Source organism: Equus przewalskii, chromosome 5 (genome assembly GCF_037783145.1).
Source record: "Equus przewalskii isolate Varuska chromosome 5, EquPr2, whole genome shotgun sequence".
Taxonomy (NCBI): Eukaryota; Metazoa; Chordata; class Mammalia; order Perissodactyla; family Equidae; genus Equus; species Equus przewalskii.
The window spans coordinates 80044699-80071699 of record NC_091835.1 but is presented as its reverse complement, the minus strand read 5'-3'; the positions used below and the strand labels follow the sequence as shown (position 1 = coordinate 80071699).

Below are 27001 nucleotides of genomic sequence, written 5' to 3'. Positions count from 1 at the left end.
AATGCAAAGCTTATTTATAGTTTGAAAATCCTAGTGTTCTCAAAAATTAGCATATTCGTGCTAAGTTGTGGACCTGCGTGTCTGTGTTGAAGCTAGAGTTCTGTTTTGTTTTTGGTAGAACAGGAAGTTCCTCCAGGAAGGAATGAGCTTCTGGTTCCACTCACAGCCAGCAGGTGGCAATATCAGGCAGCACGTGCTGGTTTTTTCCTTTCCGCCTGCCTGGCTGACAGATTGGCTTGTTCTCAGAATAAACTGAAATCAGACCCAGATACTAAAACCATGCAGAATCTTATTATTTGTGACTGACACTATTGGCAGTGTGCTCAGAACCATGTTTTAACCCAGCCAGGGGGCGCTGCCAAGTCCTGTTGAAACCACCCATCACTTGCTCCTTCTGCCGTCTGATGTTGCTTTCCTCTTGCAGCCTGAAATGGGTGGCTAACAAGAATGATCCTGGAGTTGCATCATCTATGGGACTTTCCAACCGAATTACAACCATCCGGGGCAATACATTTTCTTTCTTGAAGTTCTTTTCTGCTGAATTGGTCTCATTTCACACACCCATCTCTTCCCTTCATTGCCCCTACTCTTCCTTTGCAACAAAAAGGAGCAAAATAAAATCCCAAGTCTTGGGGCGGGCCTGGTGGCACAGTGGTTAAGTTGGCACATTGCACATTCCGCTTGGGCAGCCCGGGGTTCAACAGTTGGGATCCCTAGTACTGATATGGCACCGCTTGGCAAGCCCTGCTGTGGTAGGCATCCCACATATAAAGTAGAGGAAGATGGGCACGGATGTTAGCACAGGGCCAGTCTTCCTCTGCAAAAAGAGGAGGATTGGCAGCAGATGTTAGCTCAGGGCTAATCTTCCTCAAAAAAAAAGAAAAAAATCCCGTCTTAAAAATTGGATCCATTGTTTGATTTAGAGATAAACCTAGCTTAAATGCAGTATTTAGATAGACAACACAGCATAAATCCATCTGCTAAGTAGAAAGCAGCCTTTCGAGAGCTTCAGGTCTCTTGATTGGGCAGATAAATCAATTAATTGAGTTAATTGAGTCTTATGAGTCATTCAAGTTGATCCTTTTAGACCTTACATGAAAAGAAATGATAGTATGTGCATGTGTTTACTAGTAAGTTATCGTAGACTTATGTCTCACGGTTCACTGACAACTAAAATGGGGACATATTCCACATTGGTCCTTGTTTAGCACAGAGCAGTGGGCCGTTTTTCCCATGATTTCATTGATTCTTTTGAAAGAATACCCAAACTTGAGGGTTTTAATAATAATTGCACCTGTGTATTTTTTTTTTTTACCTAGAGTAGAGAAGCTTAAGCTAATCGGAAAAGTTGAGGGTTTGAAGAAAATAGGTAGTTAATTCCACAGTAAATATATCTTTATTGACTTCATTTATCATGTTTGATCTGGTTGTGAAAGAACCACTGAGATGGTCCTTTAATGTTCCTTTCAGCACTAAGATTTTGTGAAACATCTTTTAAGGAGGAGTAGGTGGTGTAGGAAAAAATAAGTGTGCTATTTTGGCTTCTAAGGAGAGGAGGGGAAGCAATTATTTTTAGAATATGTTCTAGTTACACCCAGTCTGAGAAGAAATAAAAGAGTGTATTTTAATATCAGTGAATCCTTCAAAGGGACCCAGGACTATGAAACACATCTTTCAAATCCTTATCACGATGATCTGAGACAGTACACACATAATTAAAGTGTATGTGTGCGTGTGCATACACGCGTGTACATTACCACACAAGGGCGGGGTTGGTGAAAGCGTGAACATTTTAGCAAAGTTTCTTGGGATAAAAGTAGCTAGACTTTAGTCCACTGTTTATGTGAAAGTGCTCCTAAATTTAGCATTCCTTATGCTGGGGGAACTATGGAGGGAACGCAGTTGAAACGTAGGAAAAGATGAAAGAAACGATGAAATCGGTTAGAAAAAAATATTGAATCACACTACTAATGTAGGAGCAAGGGACTGACTGGGCGAGCTAACTGGAATGTTTCCTAAAAAATTAGAGGCAAATGTGAACTCTGCTCTGGCAGAAAATCTTAGTGTCCAACGCTTTGTCTTGATTTTTTTTTTAAGGATTAAATGATCTTATAATCAGATTTTGTTGTGATGTAAACCATGATAAATAACGCACCTACAATTCAAAATCACCTCGTTTGTCTAGGTCCCAGCAGACTTCCTTGCCGTGAACGGCCGCTTCACATGGACACTGTGCACCACAGCATCTCTCCCCTCTTGGATCTCACTGATGGTTTAAGTCGGTCGGGCATCCTTCACACACCGGTCCACATACAGCCTGCAAGCAGTTGGGTCCTGAAGGGATTTTTAATAAAAGTTGACTTTAGATATTCAAACAAATGTTGATTCTGGATGTGGAAGAATGGTTTCTATAGCTAGAGCAGTTCCTTCCAATTTATCAAAAACAGGAGTATTGGGTGTGGATTTTATCTACTTATATATATTAATTTGATGAAATATGTATGGTAATATCAACTTTTTATTAAGTGCAAAAAAAAAAATGAATGAATCCACCCACAAGCTCCTTTGTGAATAGGGTTGCTGGTTCTGTTTTAATGCATTGTTTGGAGGGTAAACAGACAAACCTTGTGAAGTCCCCGTGTTTTCTCTCTCCCTTCCTTGCCACAGTCCTTCCAGGCTGACATCTGTGCCCCTCCACCCCCCACCCTCCAGCCATCCCTCTGTAGCTTCTGACAACCATTGATTCTTGTGAAGTGACTGCACTTTAGCTGAAGCATGGGTTCCTGCTTCCTTGTTATCCCCGTGAGCATTTATTCACATGGTAAGCTTTTCACTTGTGAATTGTGGACCACATTTCTCATGTTAAGGCAGAGGTAAGGTGGTGGCAAGACAATTTGGAAACCCAGGCATTTTTTAATGTATTTCTTCATTTGCCCATTTAACAGACATTTATTAAACTACCTTTCGTCTGCCTGGGATAGGTGTTGAGGGTTTAGCAGTAGCAAGAGACGTCTCTGCTGTCAATCATGGAGCTTCCAGGCTGTGGGAAGATTCTGCGTGGCCTGCTGCGCCCTCACACACGCCCTCTGATTTAACCCTCCCAGCAGTCCATGAAGAAAGCGAAGTTATACAGAGTTTATGTAAATTTTAAAAACCCAATATCGTCTTTGCAGGTGGTCCTCACGCTCGACCCTTCTGCGGCTCCAATGCTGTTGTCCACTCTCCCCCTCACTGGAATTCTTCTTCACTTGCGTCTAAACTACCCCATCCCGCACACATTCCTGCCCGCTCCCCGTGGCACCTCAGCCTCCCCCTCTTACCCAGGTCACTTCCAGGATGTTAGTTTCTCTCAGATCCTGTCTTTGTACTTTTTCTCCACTGACTTTTTCACCAATACACTGTTGTTAACCTGTGCCCTCAGCTCGGGCTCTTCTCCTGTTCCCAGTTGCCACTGGTGATTTGTCTAACTTTCTGTGACCACCTCTGGCTCCTGGAGCAAAGTGGTTGCTGATAAATGCAGGTTACTGAAATCTCTCCGCTTGTCTGGGAGGAGGCCAGCTGAAGCACCTGAGCCCTAATGCTGTGGGTTCCTAAGAATCACAGAAGTGCCCAGGCCGGAGGTCTGCCAACAGCACCCTCAGCATCAGCACCATTTCTTCGTCTTCAGTCATTATTGCCCTTCCCCATTCTCCCGCCCCCTGCCTCAGGAGTAGATGACTACCGGAACATTTGGCAGTAGTTTAGCGGGCATTCAATTTATTTTCCTAACTCAACTCACATTTTTCTAAGGTCACAGAACCCTTGCTTCTGTCCATGACGCACAGTTTCACAAAGCTGTCAACAGAAGGGTTGCCCTGTTCTTACTGTTCTTGGGGAGGCCTCATTAGGTAGCAGGAAATAACAGCCCCTGGAGGAGAATCAGGTGGGATTGCAAACTCCAGCCAGGTGAATATGGGCAAGTTACCCCACTCTCTGCCTCCAGTGAGGTTGATCATACGGTTGTGAGGATAAGATTCCGTATATAAAGTGCTTCGTGCACTGACACAGAGGAGGCGCTCGGTGAGTGTTGGCTGTCCCTCCGTTGTGCGTCAGTGGCTGTGGAGGAGAAGTCTGATCAGAGTTTGGAAACGTCTATCTTTGATCCATAAGACGCGATGACTCCTGCCTACGTTGGATGGAGGACACAGTCCTTCAAGTCACCTCTCTCATCGAGCTGTAAAAGAAACTACTTACTGGAGACTTCAGGGTTAAAAACATTGATCAGACTCGAGTACTTGGCATCTCTCTTGTATTTTCCATGTGGCAGAGCAGGCGGTCCCTACAAAGACTAGATTTTCCGTAAGCTCTGATATTCGTTGAATACACTTGGTTTTAGCCCTCTCCTTTTTGTCTGCTTGTGTCTGTTTGCAATCCCCCGTTTCCTGTCTCTGGTCCGCAGATGGTCTGCCAGGTGACAGTTTTGTGCCAGGGTCCTCTCCAGAAATGCTCGTCAGGTGGCGGAAGACATATCCTAAAGATTTTCTTGTCTGTCTGTGAAGCACATTTGACCTCTCAGGGCCGTGTGAGGGGAGCGAGGCCGAGGAAGCCTTTGAGGGAGTTCCTGCACAGCCCGGCACTGACTCTGTTCTCTTCTCCAGGACCTACAGATAGAACGAGAGAGGAGTTCCTATAACATATCTGGCGGCTGCACTGCCCTCGTTGTGGTTTGCCTTTTGGGGAAGCTGTATGTGGCAAATGCTGGGGATAGCAGGTAAGCAAGTTTGCCATCTGGTCCTTACTAATTTCCAATGCCTTCTGATAACTTAAATCTTTAAGGAAATATTAAATGGGCCCGGCCCACTGGCATTAACGGTTAAGTTCGCACACTCTGCTTTGGCGGCCCAGGGTTCGTGGGTTCGGATCCCAAGCACAGCTCTACACACCACTCACACTACACACTACACACACACAGCGTCCCACATACAAAATAGAGGAAGGTTGACACAGATGTTAGCTCAGTGACAATCTTCCTCACAAAAAAAAAAAAAGGAAATGATTAGAAATAAAGTAATTCTGCTTGGAATTAGATATTGTGAAAAATAAGCCTTCTACATCTGAATACAAACACATTGAAGAAGCATCAGCAGGCCGTATTAGAAGGTGAAGGCAGGCTTCGGCTCGTGCCCAGGAGCAGCTCGTTTGTACACCTGCAATTCATCTAGGCCAGTCGTATTCAAATGGTTTTTGACTTTGGAACCTGTTTTTAGATGAAAGCTTAGCAGAAGCATAATAAATGATGACGAGGGAAGGGATTTGAATGACGTGGGTGTTTGGAGGGGACCCGAAGGACTCACCAGCTGGTTCCACTTCTGCTCAGTGACTTTCCACTGTCCCCTCCCAGGGGCCCAGGAGTTTCTCCTCTTATGCACACACCCCTGTGGCTGGAGTTGCCTTTTGTCAGGTTCAGCTGAAGGAAATTGTGGCCAAGCGATTATGGTTAACACTTACTCTATCCAGCGTTACCAGGGAATAAGATAAACTTGTGCAATTTTATTTTAAGTAACTCATGCTTCCTTGAGGTGAAGGGAATTTTTAAATTACAAATTACACATTTGTCTGCCCCGTTAACAACAAAATATGTTGGCTGTAAGGCAGGACTTTTTGCTGAAGACTGACTCTTCCTTCTGAAAGCAAAGTTCTGGACTCTAACCATGATGTCCTCAGAGGATGAGCATTTCCTGCGTGGGCTGTGGGCTTAGGGTGCTCTGATTCCTCTGTCTGCTTCCTCTAGGTCACATGCCTCTTCTCAGCAACGCTGCTTGCTCTGGCCCTCCTTGAGGTCTGACCCCACCCCCTCCCCTGCCCCATCTCCGTCAGGTTGTGGCTGCTGCCTCTGTAGCCTGGAGCACTGACTAACTGGAGGCGATCAAGGAGTTCAGCTTCATTTTACTTCTGTTTACGAAGCAGGAGACAGGCTGAGGGGGTGTCCTTCCCCCTCGCGAAGCATCCTCCCCCAGTCTTCCCACTACAGATCCCAGACGCCAAAGGAGGGGGAACTGCTGAGGCAGCAGTATTTGGGGGTTGAACATTAATGTTTGTTAAAGGTCTGTTTATTTTTAGAGTGTATGTGGATTTTCTGCTCTAGTCTGTAAGAGATCTCAGTTTCAATATAAAATTTTGCCAGGTAAATGGAAGTGTGTACAAGATGCTGTGTTTATCCCATGGCTTCTCTTCCTTAGTGTTGTGTCAGGGTCCTGCCAGGAGACAGACTGCAACTCAGGTGGGTCAACTGACTGAAGGAGTGAGAGGGAACCGGCCAGGAGCGTGGAGGCCCAGAGAGGAATTCACCGCCCTAGGCCTGTAAGGAGCAGGGAGGAAATGCTACAGCAGAGCCCAGGAGAGTGGGGCCACCGATGGGGGCCCCCAGGCAGAGCTACAGGAGAAAATGGGAAGAAATACTCGTACTTCTCTCTCTTCCTGTCTGCCCATCTCGTACCAGGGCTTCCCATTGGATGAGCCCTGCGGGAAGCCAGGGAACAAGGAGCCCAGGGAATGCAGGTCCTAGAGGTGAGCCTGCCAGACACAGACACAGGCCAGGACCACGTCTCTGGGGCGGGGGTGGGTGCAGGGGAGGCTAACCAGCCTGCCTGCTGTGTCTCCTTTCCTTCGTTGCCCAGAGTTGGAGCATCTTAAAAACAGGAGTCCTCAATGTTCAGGGGCCTCTTAAGACACACACTTAAGCCTCTGGGCCTCTTGTTCTTGAGTTTGTGGGGAAACAGACGAGCAGATAAGGAGGTGGTTCTTTGTGCTCTAGGACCAAGTTGGTGATTCAGCTGTTTACTCATATTCACCTTCTGTCTTCACGTCTGGTTCCGTGTCCTTTGAAGTGAGTTTGCTTTCCTAGCTCTTCCAGTGACTAAGGAGGTGACCGAGTGTCTTGCTTCCTTGGGACAGGCCCAGCCCTCATCCCAGTGAAGCCCCTCTCACCAGATGACCCCAGACTAAGAAGGCAACCCAACTTCTGTGCCCAGAATACATTCTTCATGTTGATTATCCTTTTCACAGAAGCCACGCCTCCCCAATGCCTCTTCCTCATCTTTGAGGAAAGAGCTCCAAGCTCCTTAACAGAGTCACCTGCCCAGCCTGGGCTTCTCGTCCTACTTCAATGGAGCTCCTGTCCCCTGTCCAGGACCTGCCAGTCCCAAGCATTCATCTTCTGGGCTCTTGCCTTGCCCCCTCCTTTTTTTAATGCCCATTTCTAGACCAGATCTTGATATCCTCATCTATAAAACCATGGTATTGGACTAATCTCTAAAATTTCTGACATTCTGAAGATGACCCTATGAGGAGTGGCACTTTGGAACATAAAGTGGTGCTATAAAGTTTGATCTTTTGGTTATTTTATCTTTCTTAGAGTCAGTTTCTGGGATTTTAGTGTAACTGAGGTTCCTGTCTTCCTAAGTGTCCATAAAAGTATGATTTTCACATGTTATTCCCAATAATTTGAAAAGCCTGACAGGTACTTTTACCCTTACTAAAACTGTAAAGCACCAAAAAAAAAAATTACCCTATGATAAAACAGCACCTCTAAAACCTTATAAGCTTAATTACGTTTATAGTATTCTGGCCCAGGGATCTGGTCATGAATTTGGGGTTGGATGGTCGGGTGACTGGGTTTGCTGTTCACATGTCGGGCATGCGTCCTGTAGAAACCCAGGAGTGCTCTGAGTTGGTATTTGTCTGCACTATCCAAAGGATGAATTACAGGACACTTACTCATTAGGGTGCTGTTTTCAGCTCTTGTGTGAACAATAGATATTTGATATCTTATGTAGGATCATTGCCTAGTTCATATACTAATAATGTATCGTAGGTATTTGAGTTTACAGAAATATTCAGCTCTTCCCAAGACACAGTAACTAAGGCAACTTTGAGCAGACTTCTGTAAATGTAGGTCTGTTATCACTCGTGGACAAGGAGTCAGGAATCTGAGGGCTCAACTTAAAAAAAATGATTAGAGGGGCTGGCCCCATGGCCGAGTGGTTAAGTTCACGCTCTCGCTGCAGGCGTCCCAGTGTTTCATTGGTTCGAATCCTGGGCGTGGACATGGCACTGCTCATCAAACCACGCTGAGGCGGCATCCCACATGCCACAACTAGAAGGACCCACAACGAGAAATATACAACTATGTACCGGGGGGCTTTGGGGAGAAAAAGGAAAAAATAAAATCTTTAAAAAAAAAAAAAGAAGAAAAAAAAACGATTAGAGCTGACGGAGGATGCTAGCAACAGGGCCCTTCTTAATTAAGTGCTATTTTTTTCTTTATTGCCAGATATTAGCTGCCGTATGTTGACTTTAAATCTTGACAGTTCTGAGAGTGAAAGCAAATCTTTGTCGGAGGTTCCCTATCCCGTAATTCTTCATGCTCGGGAAGAGAGAAGCTTTGCGCTGGCTTGATTTGGAACCACTGGTGGTCAGGACTGACTTCCAAGCCACTTAGTGAGCTGTGACGGAGCTGCCTTACCGTCAGGCACACGTGTGCTTGGGGTTGTGTTCAGGAGAAGCTGCCTGATGCTGTTTGTGGCCTACTAGGTGATGAGTCAGCCACCACTCTCAGCGTAGGGTGACCACAGTGATGTCGGGTGACTGGCCCACAGCCTGGGGCAGACTTGCCTACTCCCCTCAGCCAAGGTAACCAGCCACAGGAGCACATGTGGTAACTACTTGATGCAGGCCAGTTGCTTTATTTTTCCCAGGCAAAGGCAGCCAACTCAACACCTAGGGGATCAGAAGGGACTAGGAAGGGAGCAGATGGCGGGCGGATTGTCACTTCAAGCAAAAGTGAACTGGTGGCACGCAGACATCCTGCAAAGCAGTATGCAAACCATCACCCATTGTGTTTGAGTCATCCCTCCTTAGGGCTCTGAGTGATTCTTCAGGTTAAGAAGATGCATTGACTCCATTTTAGAAGATAATTTTATTTCTAGAGTGCTAAGGTACTGAGGAGGCAAAGTCATTACCGCGTATTTCAAACAATGTCTAAGGGTTTGGCAACTGAGGCTAGGTGAACTCATTCAGATTAGGAAAAACCATTTAAGATTTGTTAAATTCATGATTCCACTCCTGCCAGATGTATAGTAACAGCAGCAGTAAGACGGCTAATAAGCACCAGGCACATGCAAAATACTGTGACAGAGAATCATATTTAATTCTCTGAGCCACGTGGTGAGAAGTCGGCACTGTTAATATCAGATAAATAGACGGAGGCTCGGCGAGGTGGAGTGATCTGCCCAAGGTCCCACAGCTGCTGAGGAGTGGACTGCCATCCAGCCCAAGATGGAAGTCAGAGTGCCATGTTCTCAGTTCAATGCGTGGCACCTGTCCGTGCTAAGACTGGCAGGGGTTTTTGTTTTTTTGCATGCTGACATCTCTAAAATCAACAGTTTCTAATTAACATTTTTTCTTTCCTATCTGTATGTAAAATAATGACATACCTTATAATCAATGGCATCTTTGATTTCACCTAAAATGCTTTATGGGGTGAAGTTGAGTGAATGGCTGCACCTGGAAGCTATTTTAAATGCATTGCTTTAGGGAAGCAGATATGCTTTGGGTGGTCTAATTCATTCACTTCTGAAATTGGGAATGGTCTTTTCTCAAAATGAGGGCTGCCATCCCCTTCCAAAGGTCCCAAAGTTTTAGGAGACCATTTTAAATTTTGTGTTTTCATTTTGCGGATAATCTATTGAAAATAACATTGGCATTTTCTGGACCTTCTGGACGCTTATGTTATAAATGACGACTGCCACAAATTCAGACCTCCATTTTGTTGTGTTGGTGATTTCTTTGGCTGCAAGCGTCTTGTGCTTGTCTAGCACTTTCACAATGAGTCTCGGGCTCTAGGGAATATAGAGTCATCTTCATGTTCTTGAAGGTGCTCCTAGGAAAAGGCTGAGAAGGTCGAATGTGTTCGTGAAGCAGCTGTGTGTAACAAGAGTGGACATTCCGTGAATTGTCTTTAAAATGAAGCTAGTAAGTCCAGCCAGGGTGGTTTCCTTTCATTGCTCTTTCACTCGTTTTTAATTTTCCAGAATTATCCCCATTTAAGTTAAAGCTTCTGCTGTTCATTCAGAGGTGAATTCCTCTGGCAAGTCTGAAATTTCTTGAGGATAGGAGTTAGGTATTAAACAAGATTTTCATTTCTCAGTTCAAAACCAATTACACACCTGTGGTGTCTTTTCCGCTTTACTGGTGGGAAGATAATGAAACATGATGTCACTGCCTCCAAGCCAAGGGAATGTAAAGAACTCCTCATGCCTTTTTATGTCCATGGACAGAAATGGCCAGTACGGAACCTTCCTGAAACTGCCTATTGCTGATAAGTGGCTCATCTGTCTACACCTGCGGGGAGCTGCTGCTTTGACAGTAGCCTTCCTCTGAGCTCAGAAGTGTCTTTGATCTTCTTGCATTGACTATATTAATTTCACCACACCTCTCCCTTTCTTCAACAAATATCTGAAAAACTGCATAGAGAGAAACCGAAACTAACCACCATTCTCTACTGCGAAAGTTGAATCTTTATTTCTACCTTTTTTCTGCAAGCTCCTCCATCTTTTTAGTGTCTTTTTACATGATCCCTTTGCTGTTCCTGTAACCTGTAGAAGGGATTAGCAGAAAGAAAATATTCCCATCAGACAATCACGGATGCACGCAAAGACGTGGAGACCACATGATGGCTCATAGTCTATACTCCTCTTATCAAGCCACTTGCTGTCCACACAGAGGGCACCTAAGAGGCCTTTTTCTCTCTGGACTTCCTTCCTGTCTCCTCCCTTGAATTTTTTTCAAACCTCTCTCTGACACCTCTTGCCCTAAATCAGTGGTTCTCAAAGTGTGGTCCCTAAACCAGCACCAGTATCAACTGGGAACTTGTTAGAAAGTAAATTCTGGGGCTCTACCCAGACCCACTAATTCAGAAACCAGGATGGGGCCCAGCACTCTGCATTTTTGCAAGCCCTCCAAGGGATTCTGATATACTAGGATCCACTGCTCTAAAGTCTACTGCCAGGCATCTCAGAGAGCCGCGAAGGAGCCAGCACGCCCTCAGAGTTTCAAAATTCCAGCTGTTCCTGGCCTGAGGTCAAAGCGTCCAACCCTGAAGCTATGGAGTACGCAGCAGCCCCACTGCTGCCCACCACCACGTGCTGGGAGCTTGGCTGGTGACTTTCCCCTTGAGCTCTCTGATGCTGCTACCTGGGGGCCCCACCTAAACCTCTGTAGCTGGCGGTGGATTCCTTTTTGCTGCCGGATATTCTGGAACGTAGGTGCCTTTCCTGGAAAAGTGGGAGTTGGGGTCAGGATTTCTTGCATGATGCAGCTCCCAATTTCAGACTCCCAGTGACTGCCAGGGAGTTCTGAAGCCCTCAGCCCAGTCTACACTAGGCCGGGGCCCCTTGTCTGAAATGGGTCAGGCAGCCCCCTGTGGGGCCCTCTGATTGTTGGGCCCCTGGGAGGGGGTGGTTCTGGCTGTTGTTCCCTCATCCCAACCAAGTCATGCTCGTAACAACTGCGCTTTACCCCGAGCCCACCGATGGGCCGGGCAGGGACTTCTGGTGGAGTTCATGGAAATGGAATATTTGCACTTAGAAATGCTGTGGTCAAGACAGCGACCTCATCTACCCAAGCTGCTGAGAGGGAATGAAACATCAGGTCCGTGTCTGGAGGGAACGTTCCAGTGGAGAACCCCAAGGCTTTATCTTTGGGCCACTCTAGCCACACCAAGATTTTCAGGGCCTGATCATCTGATTTGCTGATGATGTGAAACTAAGTAAGATGAACTAGTAAGATTCACAAAGACCTTCAGTGCCTGGGAAGGTGGCTAAACCTGAACCGGTGAAGCTTAACCATAGTCAAAGTAAAGAGTAATGTTGAAAAGGGAAGGAAAGAAAACCAGCAGGATGGAGAGACGAAGCTTATCAATGGCTCGTGTTTTTTTTAAAAAATGTAAGTTGACAGTAAATTCACTGTGGTCAGCAGTGTGGTGTAGACACCAGAACCTAGTGTAACCACGGGCTGCAGCATTTGACACACACGGCTGATAAGAGCTCATGTTTTCTGTTGTCTTGCTTGTCTCAAGCACTGTTTCTAGTTTCCAGGGCTTTACATGAATAACCTAATTACTCCTCACACCAACCCTTTTGGGGAAGGACTATTATTAATCTCATTTTACACAGGAAGTCCCTCTCTAGGTGACACAATTCAACATGTGCATGAATGAACAGAAACCTTCCAGAGACCAGAGAGGTGAAGAGATTTGGGCCATGTTTGAGGGGATGAGGAAAAGGCAAATGAGCCATGTGAGAAGATAGCTTGTGTTGACGTGAAAGAGATCTTTAGGTACTTGTCAGATAGGAGGGAGAGTGGTAAGGCTTGCTCTCCATGAGTCTGGGACAGAGGCGAAGTCACAGGAGGTCAGGGTGGTGGTGAAGAGTGGGGACTCAGACAGCCTGGGTTGCCTCTTGGCTCTGCTGCCTTTAAGTGTATGTAAACTGGGCCAATCTCCTGTTTTCAGTCCCTCAGTTTGTCATCTGCAAATGGAGATGATGAGTACCCACCTCCTGGGGTGAGGGTAGATAAGCAGACATGTGGAGGCTCCTAGCACAGGGCCACGTGACTGCACAGTAACGGTGAACGCTGTTGTTGTCACCCTCCTCACCCTCTGGAGAGCCGTCGATGCTCTCCAGAGATGCAGTGGGTTCTCTGTCAGGGGAAATATTTGTGCATCAACTGTACAACCACCTAGCAAGAATTTTGTACTAAGTAATGTGATTTTTCAAGGTCCCATTAAGTACCATTTCCAGGACTTTAGGAGAGTCTTAAAAATATTATGACTGTTTTCATGTTTCCTGCCTTCTTAAAAGAGTTTAATGAGTTCACAGTTTGTAGAAGGAAAGGTACAAGTGTTTCCTGCCATGTGATAGTATATCAGGTGGGCTGAGTGTGGAAAGTAGAGACCCCCAGCTTCGCTGGCCTGGAGAAGCAGTGGCTTTGTCTCCTGCAGGCATTCAGGAACCTGGGATGAAGGAGGCTCTGTCATCTTTAACACTTGGCTCCCAAGGTCTCTGGGTGCGTCTCCATCCAGTCAGCTAGATGGGGACAAGAACATGGAGGGGGCACTCAAGGAAGGTCTTTATGGCCCAGACCTAGAAGAGGCACACATCACGTCTGCGTGCTTTCCATTGGCTGGAATTCTGGTGCATGGCCATCCTGAGAAACAAGGAAGGCTGCTGGGAAATGTAATAGTCTAAGTTGTGTGCCCAGGCCCCAGGGGATGTATTTTGATGAACTTTTGGCAGTTTCAGCTACCACTGGGCATTGAGAAGGGAAGCCATGTTATGTTTAATGAGTGATGACGTCTTTATTCATTGCTGTTACATTGTCTCCCACTGAGCTGATGAAGCTACAACTTGGATGTCATTATCTTTTTTAAAGCCCAACACCAGTTAGCTCTTTCATTACTTTAATTTTGTCACTGCTGGTTTTACAAGAGATGCGGTGAGTCCAGCTTAGGTTGTCAAAGACAGTGAAGACACAGCTGTCCCCTCTGGTCCACTTGCATCTTGGAGAAGAACACATTGGGATAATGAAAAAGCCACAGTAAACAGCGTACCAGACATGTGTCTTCAGAAAGTCCATCACAGAAAGCGAGACTCACTTCATGCTAAAGGAGCGAGATTATGTTAACCAGGGAGGGTATGACTGCACTGACGGTTTATGATTTTATCAGTTTTACTAAAACTTATTTGATCAGTTTTGTTAACATTAACGTTTTAATCTCACTTTCTGCTTTTGAGATTACTTTTACATTGTCATGGTTACGTTGCAGAGGTTTTTAAATGACGTACCAGTTCAGCTTCATAGTTCAGCCTCTTACCTACCCTCGAGCTGTAGTTCTTCAGTCTATTTTTTATTTGAGCACGTCTCTTCTTCTTCATGTCATCCTTAATAGAGTCAAAATAACTACTATAGACGGATCACTGATAAATATGTCTCAATCCATCTTAAGTTTATTTACGTTAAACTTGTCCGGTTCATTGTGCATTTATTATCCAGTCAGAGCCCAAAGGGGACGAGAAGATAGAAGCTGACTGAAATGCCATGGGAGGAAAAGGATTCAGTAAACATCTGGATGCCGGGTGTGTGCTGGGGAAACGCAGTGAATGAGGCCGACGAGGTCTCTACCTTCATGGCACTTAGAGTTGGCCGGTGAGGCAGGCGGGCATCCATTTACGATGCAGTGATGGGCCAGTGCAGGTGTTTCGGGAGCCAGGTGAGCACTGGGCTTCAGTGCATGGAGGCTGCCTTGGTGTAAAGGGGAAACTCAGGCGCGTGTGTAATTGTGTTCTTTGGCTCTGGGAATGACAGCAGTGGTTCGCTGCATCAACCAGACTGCTTTGCAGGTCAGGCTCCCTTGCTACAGAGCTCTGCGGCTGACCCCTTTGGTTTATGACTCCACAGTGGCACTGTTGTGGTTGTGAATAGTGCTTGACAGCTTGGTTGGCGCTTGGGGTCATTTTGTGGGACCATATTTTTGGTGGGATCATACTTGTTGGGTGCCGTGAGCCTCACGGAACCATCGTCCACAGGAAATGGTCTCGGAAGGTCTGTCTTGTTTCAGGATGGCGTGTTGATAGTCCCTGAGCAGTCCTTGTTGCTGTGCATGTTTGGGTATCAGGAGGTTAGTTTGTTCTGGGCATTTTACCTAGACAAGATGGGCATTTAACCTTCAACTTTGCCCTCACTTGTGCGAGCAAGCCAACAAACTCCTCAGGACCAACGTTGGGTTAGCTGTTAGTAGCAGGCAGGGAGGTGTCAGCCCCTGGTAGTGAGCCGGTGTTGTGGGCAATACCGCCTGGTGAAGTGGGGTGAGCCTGGGGTGCTGGAGTTCGCAAAAGCTAGCCTTCACCCCTACAGAAACGCCTCGGCTTTCTCGTTTGTGGAAGGGGCTGGCTCCATGCCTCAGGGTCAGCATGCAGGTTAGCGGGTCCTGCACATGGAGCACATGGAAAGAGTGTGGCACAGGGTTCATACCTTCATTCATTCGCCAAATATGTGTTGAGTGCCCACCTCATGCGTAGGCACTGGGAACACAGCCATGAACAAAACCCCCTGTCCTCATGGTGCTTATGGGACTAGTCGGCAAAGCAGATAATAAGCAAGGCGAATAAGCGAAACGTTGACTCCGCTAGATGGGAGGGTTGCTAGAGAAAACAATAGGACGGGGGGGGGGGCACTCAGAGTCATAGGTGGGTTGCAGTTGCAGATGGGAAACCAAAGAAGCCTTCACTGAGGAGGAGGCATTTGAGTAAAGGTCTGAAGGAGGTAAGACACGAGCTGAGCAGATCTCTGGGGGAACATGTGCTGGCAGATGAAATAGCAAGGGCTGAGCCCAGACCGTGCCTCTTACAGTTGAGGACCAGAGAAGAAGGGACAGAGCAAAGAGCGTGGTAGGGGTGAGGCCAGGGAGGCACCGGCAGGTCTTGGGCACTCTCTGTAGCAGCTGGTGCTGCTGAGAGACGGCCAGGCCCATGAGGAGGTCTTTGTGTGAGCTCGTCTCGCTCGCTCGCCTCTTCGAATAACACAGTGCTCTCCCCAGCTCTAGTTTTAAAGCCTTCATTCCATCTTGCACACTAATCCCTAAGTAATTCTGTAAATTTATAAACAGTTGGGTCTTCACAAGGGCTTAAATACCATTTTCTAGAGTGGTTTACACACCTTTAAAAAATATTTTTATTTATTTTTTAATTATTGAGGTCATATTGGCTTATAACATTGTGTAAATTTCAGATATGCATTATTACATTTCACCTTCTGTATAAACTGCACCTTGTTCACCACCAATAGTCTAGTTTTACCCATCACCATACACATGTGCCCCTTTACCCCTTTCGCTGTCCTCCCCTCGCATTCTCTGGTAACCACTAATCTGTTCTCCTTGTCTATGTATTTGTTTATCTTCTACATATGAATGAAATCATATGGTGTTTTTCTTTCTCTATCTGACTTATTGCGCTTAGAATAATACGGTCAATATCCATCCATGTTGTTGCAAATGACATGATTTGCCCTTTTTATGGAGGAGTAGTATTCCATTGTGTATATATACCACATTCTTTATCCATTCATCAGTTGAGGGGCACTTGGGTTGCTTCCATGTCTTGGCTATTGTGAATAATGCTGCAGTGAACATAGGGGTGCATAAGTCTCTTTGAATTGTTGGTTTCAGGTTCTTTGGCTAAATACCCAGTAGTGGGATAGCTGAGTCATATGGTGTTTCTATTTTTAATTTTTTGAGAAATCTCCATACTGTTTTCCATAGTGGCTGCACCAGTTTGCATTCCCACCAGCAGTGTACGAGGGTTCCCTTCTCTCCACATCCTCTCCAAGGCTTATTGTTTCCTGTCTTGTTAATTATAGCCATTCTGACAGGCATGAGGTAATATCTCATTATAGTTTTTATTTGCATTTCCCTAATAATTAGTGATGTAGAACATCTGTTCCTGGACACGCCCCTTTTTTATTAAAGCCACGGAGCCATTGTTTGCCTGTTTTCTGGTAGAATATTATACAATTTCCCAAAATATAAAAACAGATCAAGGTGAGAGCTGCTCCGACTGACGTCTGGAACCAGGTGGTGTGCTCACACCAGCTCCCTTTTCTGAAGGTGGCGCCCGGGGCTGCTCTGTGGGACCGTAAAGCCACATGAACTTCACCTGAAGCCCAGGGACCGGCTCCAGAGATGCTAAACGTGCTTGCACATCAGAATCTCCTGGGGGAGTTTCCTTTTTTATTTGCTATTCTTTTAACATTTTATTGTGAAAAATTTAAGACACACAGAAAAGTTGAGGGACTTACAGCGCACTCCCGTATACCTACCACTTAAACTCTGCAATTACTGTAAGATTTTAATCGCTTATCTGTCTGTCTACGCATTTCTCTATTGATCCAGGGCAGATATCTGTGTACCTCACTGGGGGATTTTTTAAAAAAGTAAAGATAGTCAGGCCTCTATTCTCAGGCTTAATGAATCATAATCACTGAAGGTCGGGCCGGAAGTCTTTATTTTAAAAGCACTCCAGGTGACTCTGGTGTGACCACTCTGGGAACCACAGGTCTAGTCCAAATCCCCTTATTTCCTGATAAGGAAAATGAGGCCCAGAGAAATCGCCTTTCTCAAGTTCTCACTGGTGGCCGGTGGCAGGGCCAGAACTAGAACCCATGTCATCACCTGCTTTTGCAGGGCCCACCCTCTTACCGTTCCAAGATTTATTTGGTGTCTACTCAGCTCCATTGGCTCTCTCTAGGATCAGGTAATACTCCCGCCCTCCTGTTCCTATCCATCGATGGTTTGCTGAGCCACTACCTGTCTTAAGGAGTTGTGAGGAATATTTCATTTCTCCTTGGTTGAAATGTTCAAACTTTATTGAGATAAAAGAGCTTAAGTATAGACTCTGAGGCACAGAAATGAAGGTTTCCAGAGTGGTCTGATGTCACCCTTAGTTCCTCGCTAAGACAGTGGCAGAAGGAGCACTGGGCTAGGAGTCTAGAGACAGGGAGATGAACTCCAATCCTGTCCCAAATGTGAAATGGTCAGAAACTCACATTACTCTCTGAGCCTCAGTTCCCTGCTTTGAAAACCAGCAGAGTTCACAGGATCCTGCGAATTGACGTCGAAGATGTCATCCAGCTCTGAAATTCAGTGACCACTGGGTAACATCCAGCCAAGGCTGACCTAGCCAGCTCAGCTCCCTGCACTCCTGAGGCCCCCATCCATTATTCCTGCCTTGTCTTGTTGGCTTAGATGCCAGAAGGCAGATAAGATGCCCCCAACCTTGAGCTCAAGGCAGCTTTTCAGTTGCCAGCTCTCTTGGGGCTGAGGCCCCTGGGAGCTGCTCTGCAGGGTTTCCCCAGATCTCAGCCTCCCGGGGAGCCTAGACAGTCCAGAAGCTACCCAGAGGAGCACTAGGAGCCCAGGAGCCCTGATCCACTGCCTCTAGTGCTGTTTCCCACCTGGATGTTAAGGCTGAGTACTTTTCAAAGCTCAGCTCCTCTCTTAATCTGAACCAGGAGCTCCCAGGTTAGTGGTTGCCTGCGGGCCTGGGCAGTGGGCACCACCTTTCCTTTAGTGTTGTTCTGTGCCCTCCAAACGAGAAGAAGACTCTTTGATCCCTTTTAAACACCACCCGCCTGTGGTGCCATCCACTGTTATTACTACTACCACCACTACTACTACCTGGTACTGCCACTAGTTCCACCACCGCCAGCAACCAGCACCAGCACTGCTATTACCACCGCTGTTACTGCCGCTGCTGTCTGCCGCTCGGTTGGTGGGGCCCATCAGACTGCCTGGGGCCAGCTTCCCCCCAGCCCTCCAGGGTCCCTTTGACTCACCCCTCTGGTGCTTTCCCAGGGGGAAGTGGTTTCCCAGACCCCTCATGGAGGGTCCAGTGCATCGCAGATCTGGAGCAGCCCCTGGCACCACTTCCTCCTGAGGGAGGAGGAGGGCTCCTCTCCGCTCGGCGCTCTGTGTGGTTTTGATCCAGCCCCTGGTTCAGGTCAGCCTCGCACCTCCCACTGGTGGCACTGCTGTTTGACACAGTAATCGTTTGCGTTAATAACCCAAGATTTATGTGGGCTATGAAGACAAAAAGGTGATGTGAAATAAAAAATTACATATAAATCTAAAATAAAATTTTCAGGGAGTGGCTGAGGGTGACCGTAACTAAGGCGCGCGTGTAGCGATCTCGGTGGAGGGTGAGTCAGGACGCAGAATGGGAAAGCGGTGACGCGCATGCGCTCGGAACTCGCATGCGCCTGAGTTTGAATTGCAGCTGCACAGCTCATGGCGTGACTTTGGGCAAGGAACAGGATCTCCCTAAGATGCTCTTTAATCTCGTCTATGTGGTGAACATAATACTAGCCTCCTGGGTGGAAGTGAGGGAGGGCACATAAGGCATTTATTTTGTGTGCCTGGTACAGGGTAAGCGCTCCGCTCGTGTTAGCTACTGTCTGTATGAAAACAGTCAGGAGTGCTAGGTATTGGCGATGAGTACCCAGTTGGGAGCCAGGCAGCTGGGTTTGAATTCCAGATCCATCACTTGCTGTGTGACTTCGAGTGAGTGACTTGACCATGCTGTGTGCCCGTTACCTAGATCTGTAAAGTAGGAATGATAACAGCCCCTGCTTGTAGAGTCGTTGTGAGGATTAAAGTAGTTAATTCAATTCAAAAAATATTTGCATGTCCACTGGGTGCCAGGCGCTGTTCGGGAGCTAGAGTCTCAGTTAATAATGGAGACAAAAGCCCCTGTCGTCACAGCTTGCATCTTAGCGGGGGAGACTGTTAATCAGTAAACTAGAGAAGTGAAACATACAAGGCATGTGAAAGCATTGATCATTACGTGCTGACGGAGGACATCTGAAGCACTGAGAGAAGTGCCCGTCTGCCATGTGAAAAGCACTCAATAAATGGTAGTTGTTGATATTGATCATCAATATATTATGATTACTGCTATTACTACTAATACTATACTTTGCCACTTTAATATATCTGAATTTATAATAGAAATACGATGCAAGGTAAAATAAAGTCTGCATCCCAGTAGAGATGACTGGAATGTGAGGAGCTATGTTAACTTTAGGGCGGGTGTGAAAGTGTGTGCGATGAACTTCCGGGGCAGCGTCCCTGAGCGGTTTCAGGACTCCAGCGTGGAGTGCGCTTCATCGTAGCCCAGACCGCCGCCAGATATTCCTCTGGACCCCAGAGCTGTGTTCTTGCCAGGTTGGCCCTGGACAACATGCTGAATTAGGTCAGCACACGCTCCAAGACTGGGGGGCGTGGGGCTCCCTCGAGTTTACAGTTGCACTGTAGGGGTTTTGGGGGCACGTTAGGCAGCCTCTAATATTCTTTCCAGCTCTCGAGTTTTGCAACTTTTTTTTTACCTAGTGTTTTGGCAAGCAACGGTTGTCTCTAAGTAACACAGAAAAAGTCCTTTTTCAACAAAGCCCTTCAAAAAGCCTGCAGGCTCTCGGGCATTTGACAAACACACACCGTTTTTGCTTTTTCTTGCAAGACTCCGCTGTAAAGTCAAGGTCAAGCTTCCCAGGGAGCTCAGCGGCACAAGAAGCCCTCAGTCGTGCTGCTGTGCCCAAAGGCTGCCCGGGCCCCTGGGCTCTGAGAGCCTCGCTTTTCCCTTCAGCGGCATCCTGGCAATAAAGAGGCTTTTCTGAGGCTGCAGGGCGGGAACTCACTCCCTGCTGTGGGCCACCAGGCCTGCCTGCAAATGTGCGATCCATGCAGCTGATTTCCATAGTCTTTCCTCTCTGGACTTGCTCCCCCTCCCTCCAGCCCCCTGTTTTGGTTCTTTTCTGTGTCAAAGTTTATGTCTGGATTTTTTTCCCCTCTCAGTTGTGTTCTTTGTGAATCTGAGCTGGCAGGTCATAGCCATAATTGCCACTGGTATTTCAAGGTCGTATGGTCCCTCTTCTAACAGGCTTCTCCAGTTCTCAGTGTTCACAGGTCATCGAAAAAATGGCTAGGCTGCATTATGCACTTTCAGACCCTTCATTTAAGTGAAATCTTATAGCAAAGGCCCATATATTAAACAGATAAGAACACTTGTGGCAGGGCAGGTGACACGGTGGTTAATAGCACAGATTCTGGAGACAGCCTAGCCGGGTTCGGGTCCTGGCTCTGCCACTTATCATATCGCTGTGCGACCTTGAACAAAGTACCCAACCTCTCTGTGCCTTTGTTCCCTTATCAGTGAAATGGGAATAATGAGACCTCATCTATAACAAGGTTGGTAGAAGGATCATAAGTGTGTCAAACGCTAAACATAGTTCCTGGCGTGTAGGAAATGCTCAAGAAATGTTCATTTTTATTACCATAATCATAATAGTAATATTTATTAACATTATTATTATCACCCATCCACAGTCCCTTGGGGCTTTCCATGGAGTTGTTTACAGCACCATGCTGTCAATACCTTACTTCTCACGTAGTGTGTTTGCCTCTAGAAGGCGCTGAATAAATGTCAGATAACAAAGACCCCGCAAACCAACCCTGTGCTGTGTTCCAGAGGGGGTACTGAATGATTTAGCTCATGCGCCGTCTCTCAGACAGGCTGAGTTTGTTCAGGCCACAGTCTGGTTTTGTTGGTGCCCGGGCAGCCGTCCCTGCTCGCGCTCTGCTTGAGGACCGAGCGTGTCTCACGGATGCTGCATCAGGCGTCCACACGTCACGGCCATCGTGGGTCTGCCGCTTCGAAGGCTGCAGTGTGTCCCGCAGAGGAACCTTTCCTGGACTTGGGCTTTGCAGACGGCCTCCTTATCCCGAAAAGTGTGGGTCTGAAGGTCAGAGCCTTTTGGGGCGACCATGCCACAGCAGGAATTGCTAGATGCTGCCCTTCTGCAGGCCCGCTGTGCTTCTGGAGCAGATGCATCATTACATTGTGCCAAGGCGTGACCTGTGGTTTTCCTGCCTTGCCTGCGGGCAGGCTTCTGGTTGACCCAACATTTCTCTAAGAACTCGCAGGCTTACCCCCCTGGGCATGTCCAGCACTGCTTGGGAGAGAAAGAGCACTCCTGGGCTTCCCAACAGATCCGTGCATGATGGGGGCAGTGTGGGTACACGAAAATGTATCATGAGCTGTGCAAAATAAGGATGTCCCAAGTTAGGCCTCAAAGAAATCAGGCAACGGGCTTAAAAAGCTGGGCAAACCCTAGCTACCTTTTCTTTTACAACTTGGTATTTCACAGGATTTTACACCTGGTGATAGTTAGCTTCAGGGATATGCTGATTTCTTCCACCTGTGTTCTTGGTCCCACCTCCTCCCGAAACAGTCTCCTGGTCCTCTTTCCCCTCACTGTCTGCATCGACTCCCATCCGGGTCCCACTTCTTCCCCTCTGCCAGCTGCCCCTTGCTGCTGGGTCCTCCCCCAGCTAGTCCCTTCCCATCCAGGATCCTCCCAGGAGATCGGCATTCCCGGCTCCACTTCTCCGCTCTCTGCAGCCTGACTGTGTCTTCCCGGCTTACCTGGAATACAATTTCCTGCCTCACCTCACCCACCCACCCTGCTGTATGGTAGAGCTGGCGAGCCGCTCTCCAAACGCTTTTCCTCCTGTTCTGGGCACAGAGGACTACCTTCCCAGCCTTTCGTGCAATCAGGTGTGGCTACATGGCTCAGGTTCAGCCAAGGGGGTATGAGCAGATGTGATGTATGCCGCTTCTCAGGCCTGACCCATAAAAACCTGTTATACACCAGAATGGTTTAATCGGGTCCCCCAGAGGATATTACTCTTACCTGTGACTGTGACCTTATTTGGAAATAGGGTCTTTGCAGATATAATGAAGATGGAAGTTAAGATGAGGTCATCCTGGACTAGGGTGGGCCCTAAATCCATTGAGTGGTGTTCTTATAAGAAGGCCCTGTGAAGACAGACAGACACAGGGAAGACGACCTGTGAAGATGGGGGCCGAGACTGGGGTTAAGCTGACATAGTCATGGACCACGAAGGACTGGCAGGAACCCCAAGAAGCTGAGAAGAGGCAGTGGAGGGGTCCCCCCTGGCGCCTCCCAAGGGAAGGAGCGTGACTTGCCGATACCCTGATTTCAGACTTTTAGTCTCCAGGACTGTAAGAGAGTGGATTTGTGTTATTCCAGACCCCAGGTTTGTAGTGATGTATGCCAGCCCGAGGACACTGTGACCACACCATCCTCTCTTTCCTGGTCTGCCGGCTAGAGGCTGACAACCAGGGTGGCCTCGGGCATGCGTGCTGAAGCCAGCAGAACACCGCGCAGCCTGATTCTCTGTGACGCCCCACAAGCTGCTCAGTGGACTCGAGGTTTCACATGTGACATGAGCATGTACCCCGCTCAGCCGCTGGGATTGGTGGGGTTTCTCTGTTTCAGCAGCCAGCTTCACCTTAACTGAAACACCTGCGTAGAGAAGGGACTGAAGGCAGCTGCTGTAAATGCACGCTCTGCCTTTCCCTTCTGGAAACAGTCTCCTGGGCAGCTTCCAGGATTTCACTCTCTCCGCTCCTCTTTCTCCCTTGCTGATGGTCCCTCTTCGCACCTGCCCCTAAAATGCAGTGCACCCCCAGGGCCTCCTCCCCAGCCCGTGCATCTCATGCACCTGCATCTGCTGCCTACTTGTTGCCCAGATGGAAGAGCCCAAACCAGACTTCTCTGCCATACATCAGGCCCCTGACCACCTGCCTCTGCTCAGCTCACCATCCCGCCTCTCTGCAGAACGTCAGGGGTCTTCCTTGGAGGCGCATGGAAGGGTCTGACTGCTAACTGTGCTCGGATTTTGTCATTCCCCTTTCCCCGTGCCCCTGAGCCTAACCCACTTTCTGGGCCTGTGGTGTGGCGCCTAGGGTAGATGCCCTCCAGGTGTTTGTCGGACAGGGTGACTGTGACCTTGCCGCCTTTCAGTGTTTTGAAAGATTCTGTGGAGAGAAACAGCACGTAGGGAAGATTTCCAGTCCTAACATCCCTCTAGAAATTCCTAAGTCTGTGCCTGGATGAGGCTGACCCTCACACTTGTGGCCCCCAAGCCAATTCTGAACTGCCTTCTGCTGCCAGGAGCCTCCCTTGGAGTCGGTTACAAGAAACGGCTCTGGGAAATGTCACTGTCTTTACTGCAGGGATCCTACTGAAGGACTTGTTCCTGTCATCATGCAGCGTCCTCTTCCCTGAGTACCACGCAGGACTTTTTCTCTATGTGACTTCAGGGAACGGCCAGGAGTTAGGAGAGAGGGACGGTTTGTTTATTTTGGACCCTGAGATGAGTGAACTGGTCATGGTGGTTTTGGTGCTGCCTGTTAGGAAGCATTTGTGACCCGCTCTGGGAGACGTTGAGAGCCTTACAGCACGTGTTTTTTTGTACTATCTTAATTCCTAGCTTCCTCTGATCTCTCCTATTTTTATTTTCCACATATATATATATATTTTTAAATTTTATCTTGTGTATATTTATGTAATCTTCCTTTAAGTCCTTTCTGGAACAAGGTACAGTCTGAATAAATAATGCATCCTGCAAACCTGTTCACATTTAAAATGTCCAAAACTAAAGGGATTGTCTTCTCCCAAATGATTCCCTTTCTCCTCTGTTCCCCATTTTGTTTTCAGGTGCCATTAAGCACCCCGTCACCTGAACTAGAAACCTGGGATAATTTACAGAGAAAACTCCCCTCCCACTTCCCTCCTCCCAAACATATTACCAGTTCCTGTCAAAAACCAACAGCATCTTTTCTAGACTCTTAGAGGAGCCTCAGATGGGCTCCTTACAGGGATCGCTGCTCCGCTGGTACCCATCTGGTCAGTCCCCAACACCACTGAAATGCTAGCGGCCACACCACTTCCCCTTTTAAAGCCCGTCAGTGACTTCTCATCCTCAGAGTCAAGTCCAGACTCTCTAACCTTCTTCGTCAGCTTCTCTACCTTCACCTCCTGTCACTTCTTATCCTTGGACCCCAAGCCCTGGCAGTACCGGACCAGGTACTTACATCTCCCAGCACTGAACAGTCCCCTGCCCCTTGTCTATACAGCATTCTGTTTCCCTCCTTTTCGGTTGACCAGCCCCCTGGGATGTCTTCTAGAAGACTCGACTTAGGTACCACTTCCTCCTTGAGGTCTTTCCTGCCTGCCTACCCTGTCCTGTCCCAGCAGGGACCTGTTCACTGCAGCCGTCTGTGTGCCCGGACCCTGGGGCTCCCTTCGCTGTGGCTTCCCTTTTCACACTGCAGAGTAACTGAGCTCTCCCTCTCTCCCTTAATAGGTCAGAGCTCATTTGTGGCAGGAATCAAATCCTTTATGTATCCCCTCAAAGCTCTTCCAGGAGCAGGCTCAACTCTGCTTAGGCTCTTCAAAAAATTGCTTATAAATGGTATTGTTGTTGGAAAAGACCATGACAACACTAATACCACTGTGGGCTTTTAAATGTTTTGTAAAGAAGCCTAGGCAAATAGGGATGACCCTGCTAACACTGGACGCCCAGGGCCCTGGAATATGAAGGGGGGGCTGCTTGTGGGGAAGCACCCGCCCCGGGCCCTGGCACAGAGACACCTAATAACCACGGCCTCCTCACACTGTCCCCAGCTCCCATCCCGTCTAACCCGAGTCCTGTCCACTCTGACTCCAGGTGACATCGGGAATACATCGCTTCTCGCTGTCCTCATTGCGTGCCTTCGGTCGGGACCCAGCACATGTCCCCCTTAAACCTCACCTCTGTCCTGTACCCCTCTGCTTCCCCCATGCAACAACAGTCTCTGTAGGGGAGAAATCCTCTGCTCTAAGCCCTTCAGAGACTACTGTTGAACTCGTCTGAAACCCACCCTGTCCCCTGACTGGCCCCTGCGTGCAGCTCCTGGCACCCCGGAGCGTGCCCTGCTGTGGAGTCTTTGCACACGCATTTCCTTCTGCCTGAATTGCCATCCCCCGGCTTTCCACATGGCTCCCCTGCCCGTCCTCAGGTCCCGCTGTCCTCTCCTGGCCTCGTGTCTGCCGTGTCCACCACCTTCCCAGATGATCGCTGTCCCCCGCCCCCTGGGCTGCAGGCTCGTGGGCAGGTCCGAGCGCCCGGCCAGGGCAGGCCCTTGGGGAATGTTTCCTGAAAGAAAGAAAATGAGGCAGAAGAAGAAAGGTCTTGGAAGTTCTAATTTTCCCAGTAAACGTGGGGTGTTCCTGGGGCTCCCATTACACTCAAGGTCACGTGGGTTTAATTATAGTCAATTTTTTCTGATTAAAAACTTCAAGCTCCTTTGGAGGCAGAGCCCTCCGCATGTCCAGAAGGTTCTTGCTCAGTCTGGCTGCTGCCCGGCAGTTGAGACAATCTGCTTCTGGTCGGTGGTTCGGTTCTGTCTGGGTTTGCAGCCAGGATCTCCTCTCGCTATTTAGGGCACACCTAGATTTCCAGCGCCTTTTCCCCTCTCGGCGATGTAGGGCGGCAGCCGGGGGACTTTGCTGTCCCCAGACGGTGCCTCTCAACACACTGGCCCCAGAGTAAGTGCTCTCTCTGGGTGCACACTCTCTTTACTTCTGGGTCACTCCCATTTGTTCTCATTTCACTATTTTTGTCCCTGGTAATTGTCTGGAGGGAAATTCACCAGAGTTCAACATTTTTAGTATTACATATTGGATTTTACAAAGGAGAGGAGAGAGAGAGTGGTCACCACTGGCCTAGGGCAGAAGCCCAGTGCAGGCAGAAAAGGCAGCAGCTGGATTAAGGCAGGAACGCAGGTCTGGGAAGAGTGCTGACCTTCTAGAGGGTAGCAGAATGCGTCAGCGGGTGTCCCTAAATGTTCAAAAGCAGCCCAGAGTGGAGGTGGGAAGTCACAGTCCACCACGGGCGGGAGGAAGATGGCATCCTGAAGACAGAACCCTGCGGAGGAAGTGGGGTTTCAGTCTCACCAACCCCTGACCTCCCTGGATCTCCCCTAAAATGAAAGGATTGAATTCACAGGGTTTCTAAGCGCAAACATTTCTGCGAAGAAGTGTCACTTAACGCATCTTTGCATCATGCGCCTCTTGTCAGTGTTTAATGAGTCCCATTAGTGATTTCCACTTTCCATATTTGACAAGCATTCTCTCTAATTATCCTCCGAGAGAGGAGGAGCTGAGGAGGAAGTGAGCTGAGGACTCACAAGAGGTTGTGGCAGTTTACGTTGTACTTCCACCTGCTTTGTCAAGTTGTGATCGGCTGGGCTCACAGCTGAAAAGCAACCCACCACCTGCGAGCAGGGCATCTGAGAGCCGGTCCCACACAGGGGCGTTTCCCTGGAGCCTGTGCCCAGCCCCTGACAGGCTCACTTACTCGTCTCCGGAGCGCACCATGTGGTCATACTTCAGGTGTTTGTGTGGCAGAGTCCGACGGGCATGTGGTTGGAGCGTAGTCTTCAACCTGAGAGTCAGTGCTTACCCCTCAGAACTACTGAGGTCATTCAACCATTTCATCACC

General features: G+C 48.1%; 1 protein-coding gene across 2 annotated transcripts in view; it reads left to right on the top strand.

Annotated features, from left to right (window-relative positions):
* PPM1H (protein phosphatase, Mg2+/Mn2+ dependent 1H) overlaps positions 1-27001 on the top strand; it is a 231415-nt gene that overhangs the window by 108362 nt on the left and 96052 nt on the right. For both annotated transcript variants that reach the window (XM_070621935.1, XM_070621936.1), the window contains exon 4: positions 4638-4750. In XM_070621935.1, the coding sequence (XP_070478036.1) occupies positions 4638-4750 (113 nt within the window). The remainder of the gene's footprint in view (positions 1-4637; positions 4751-27001) is intronic.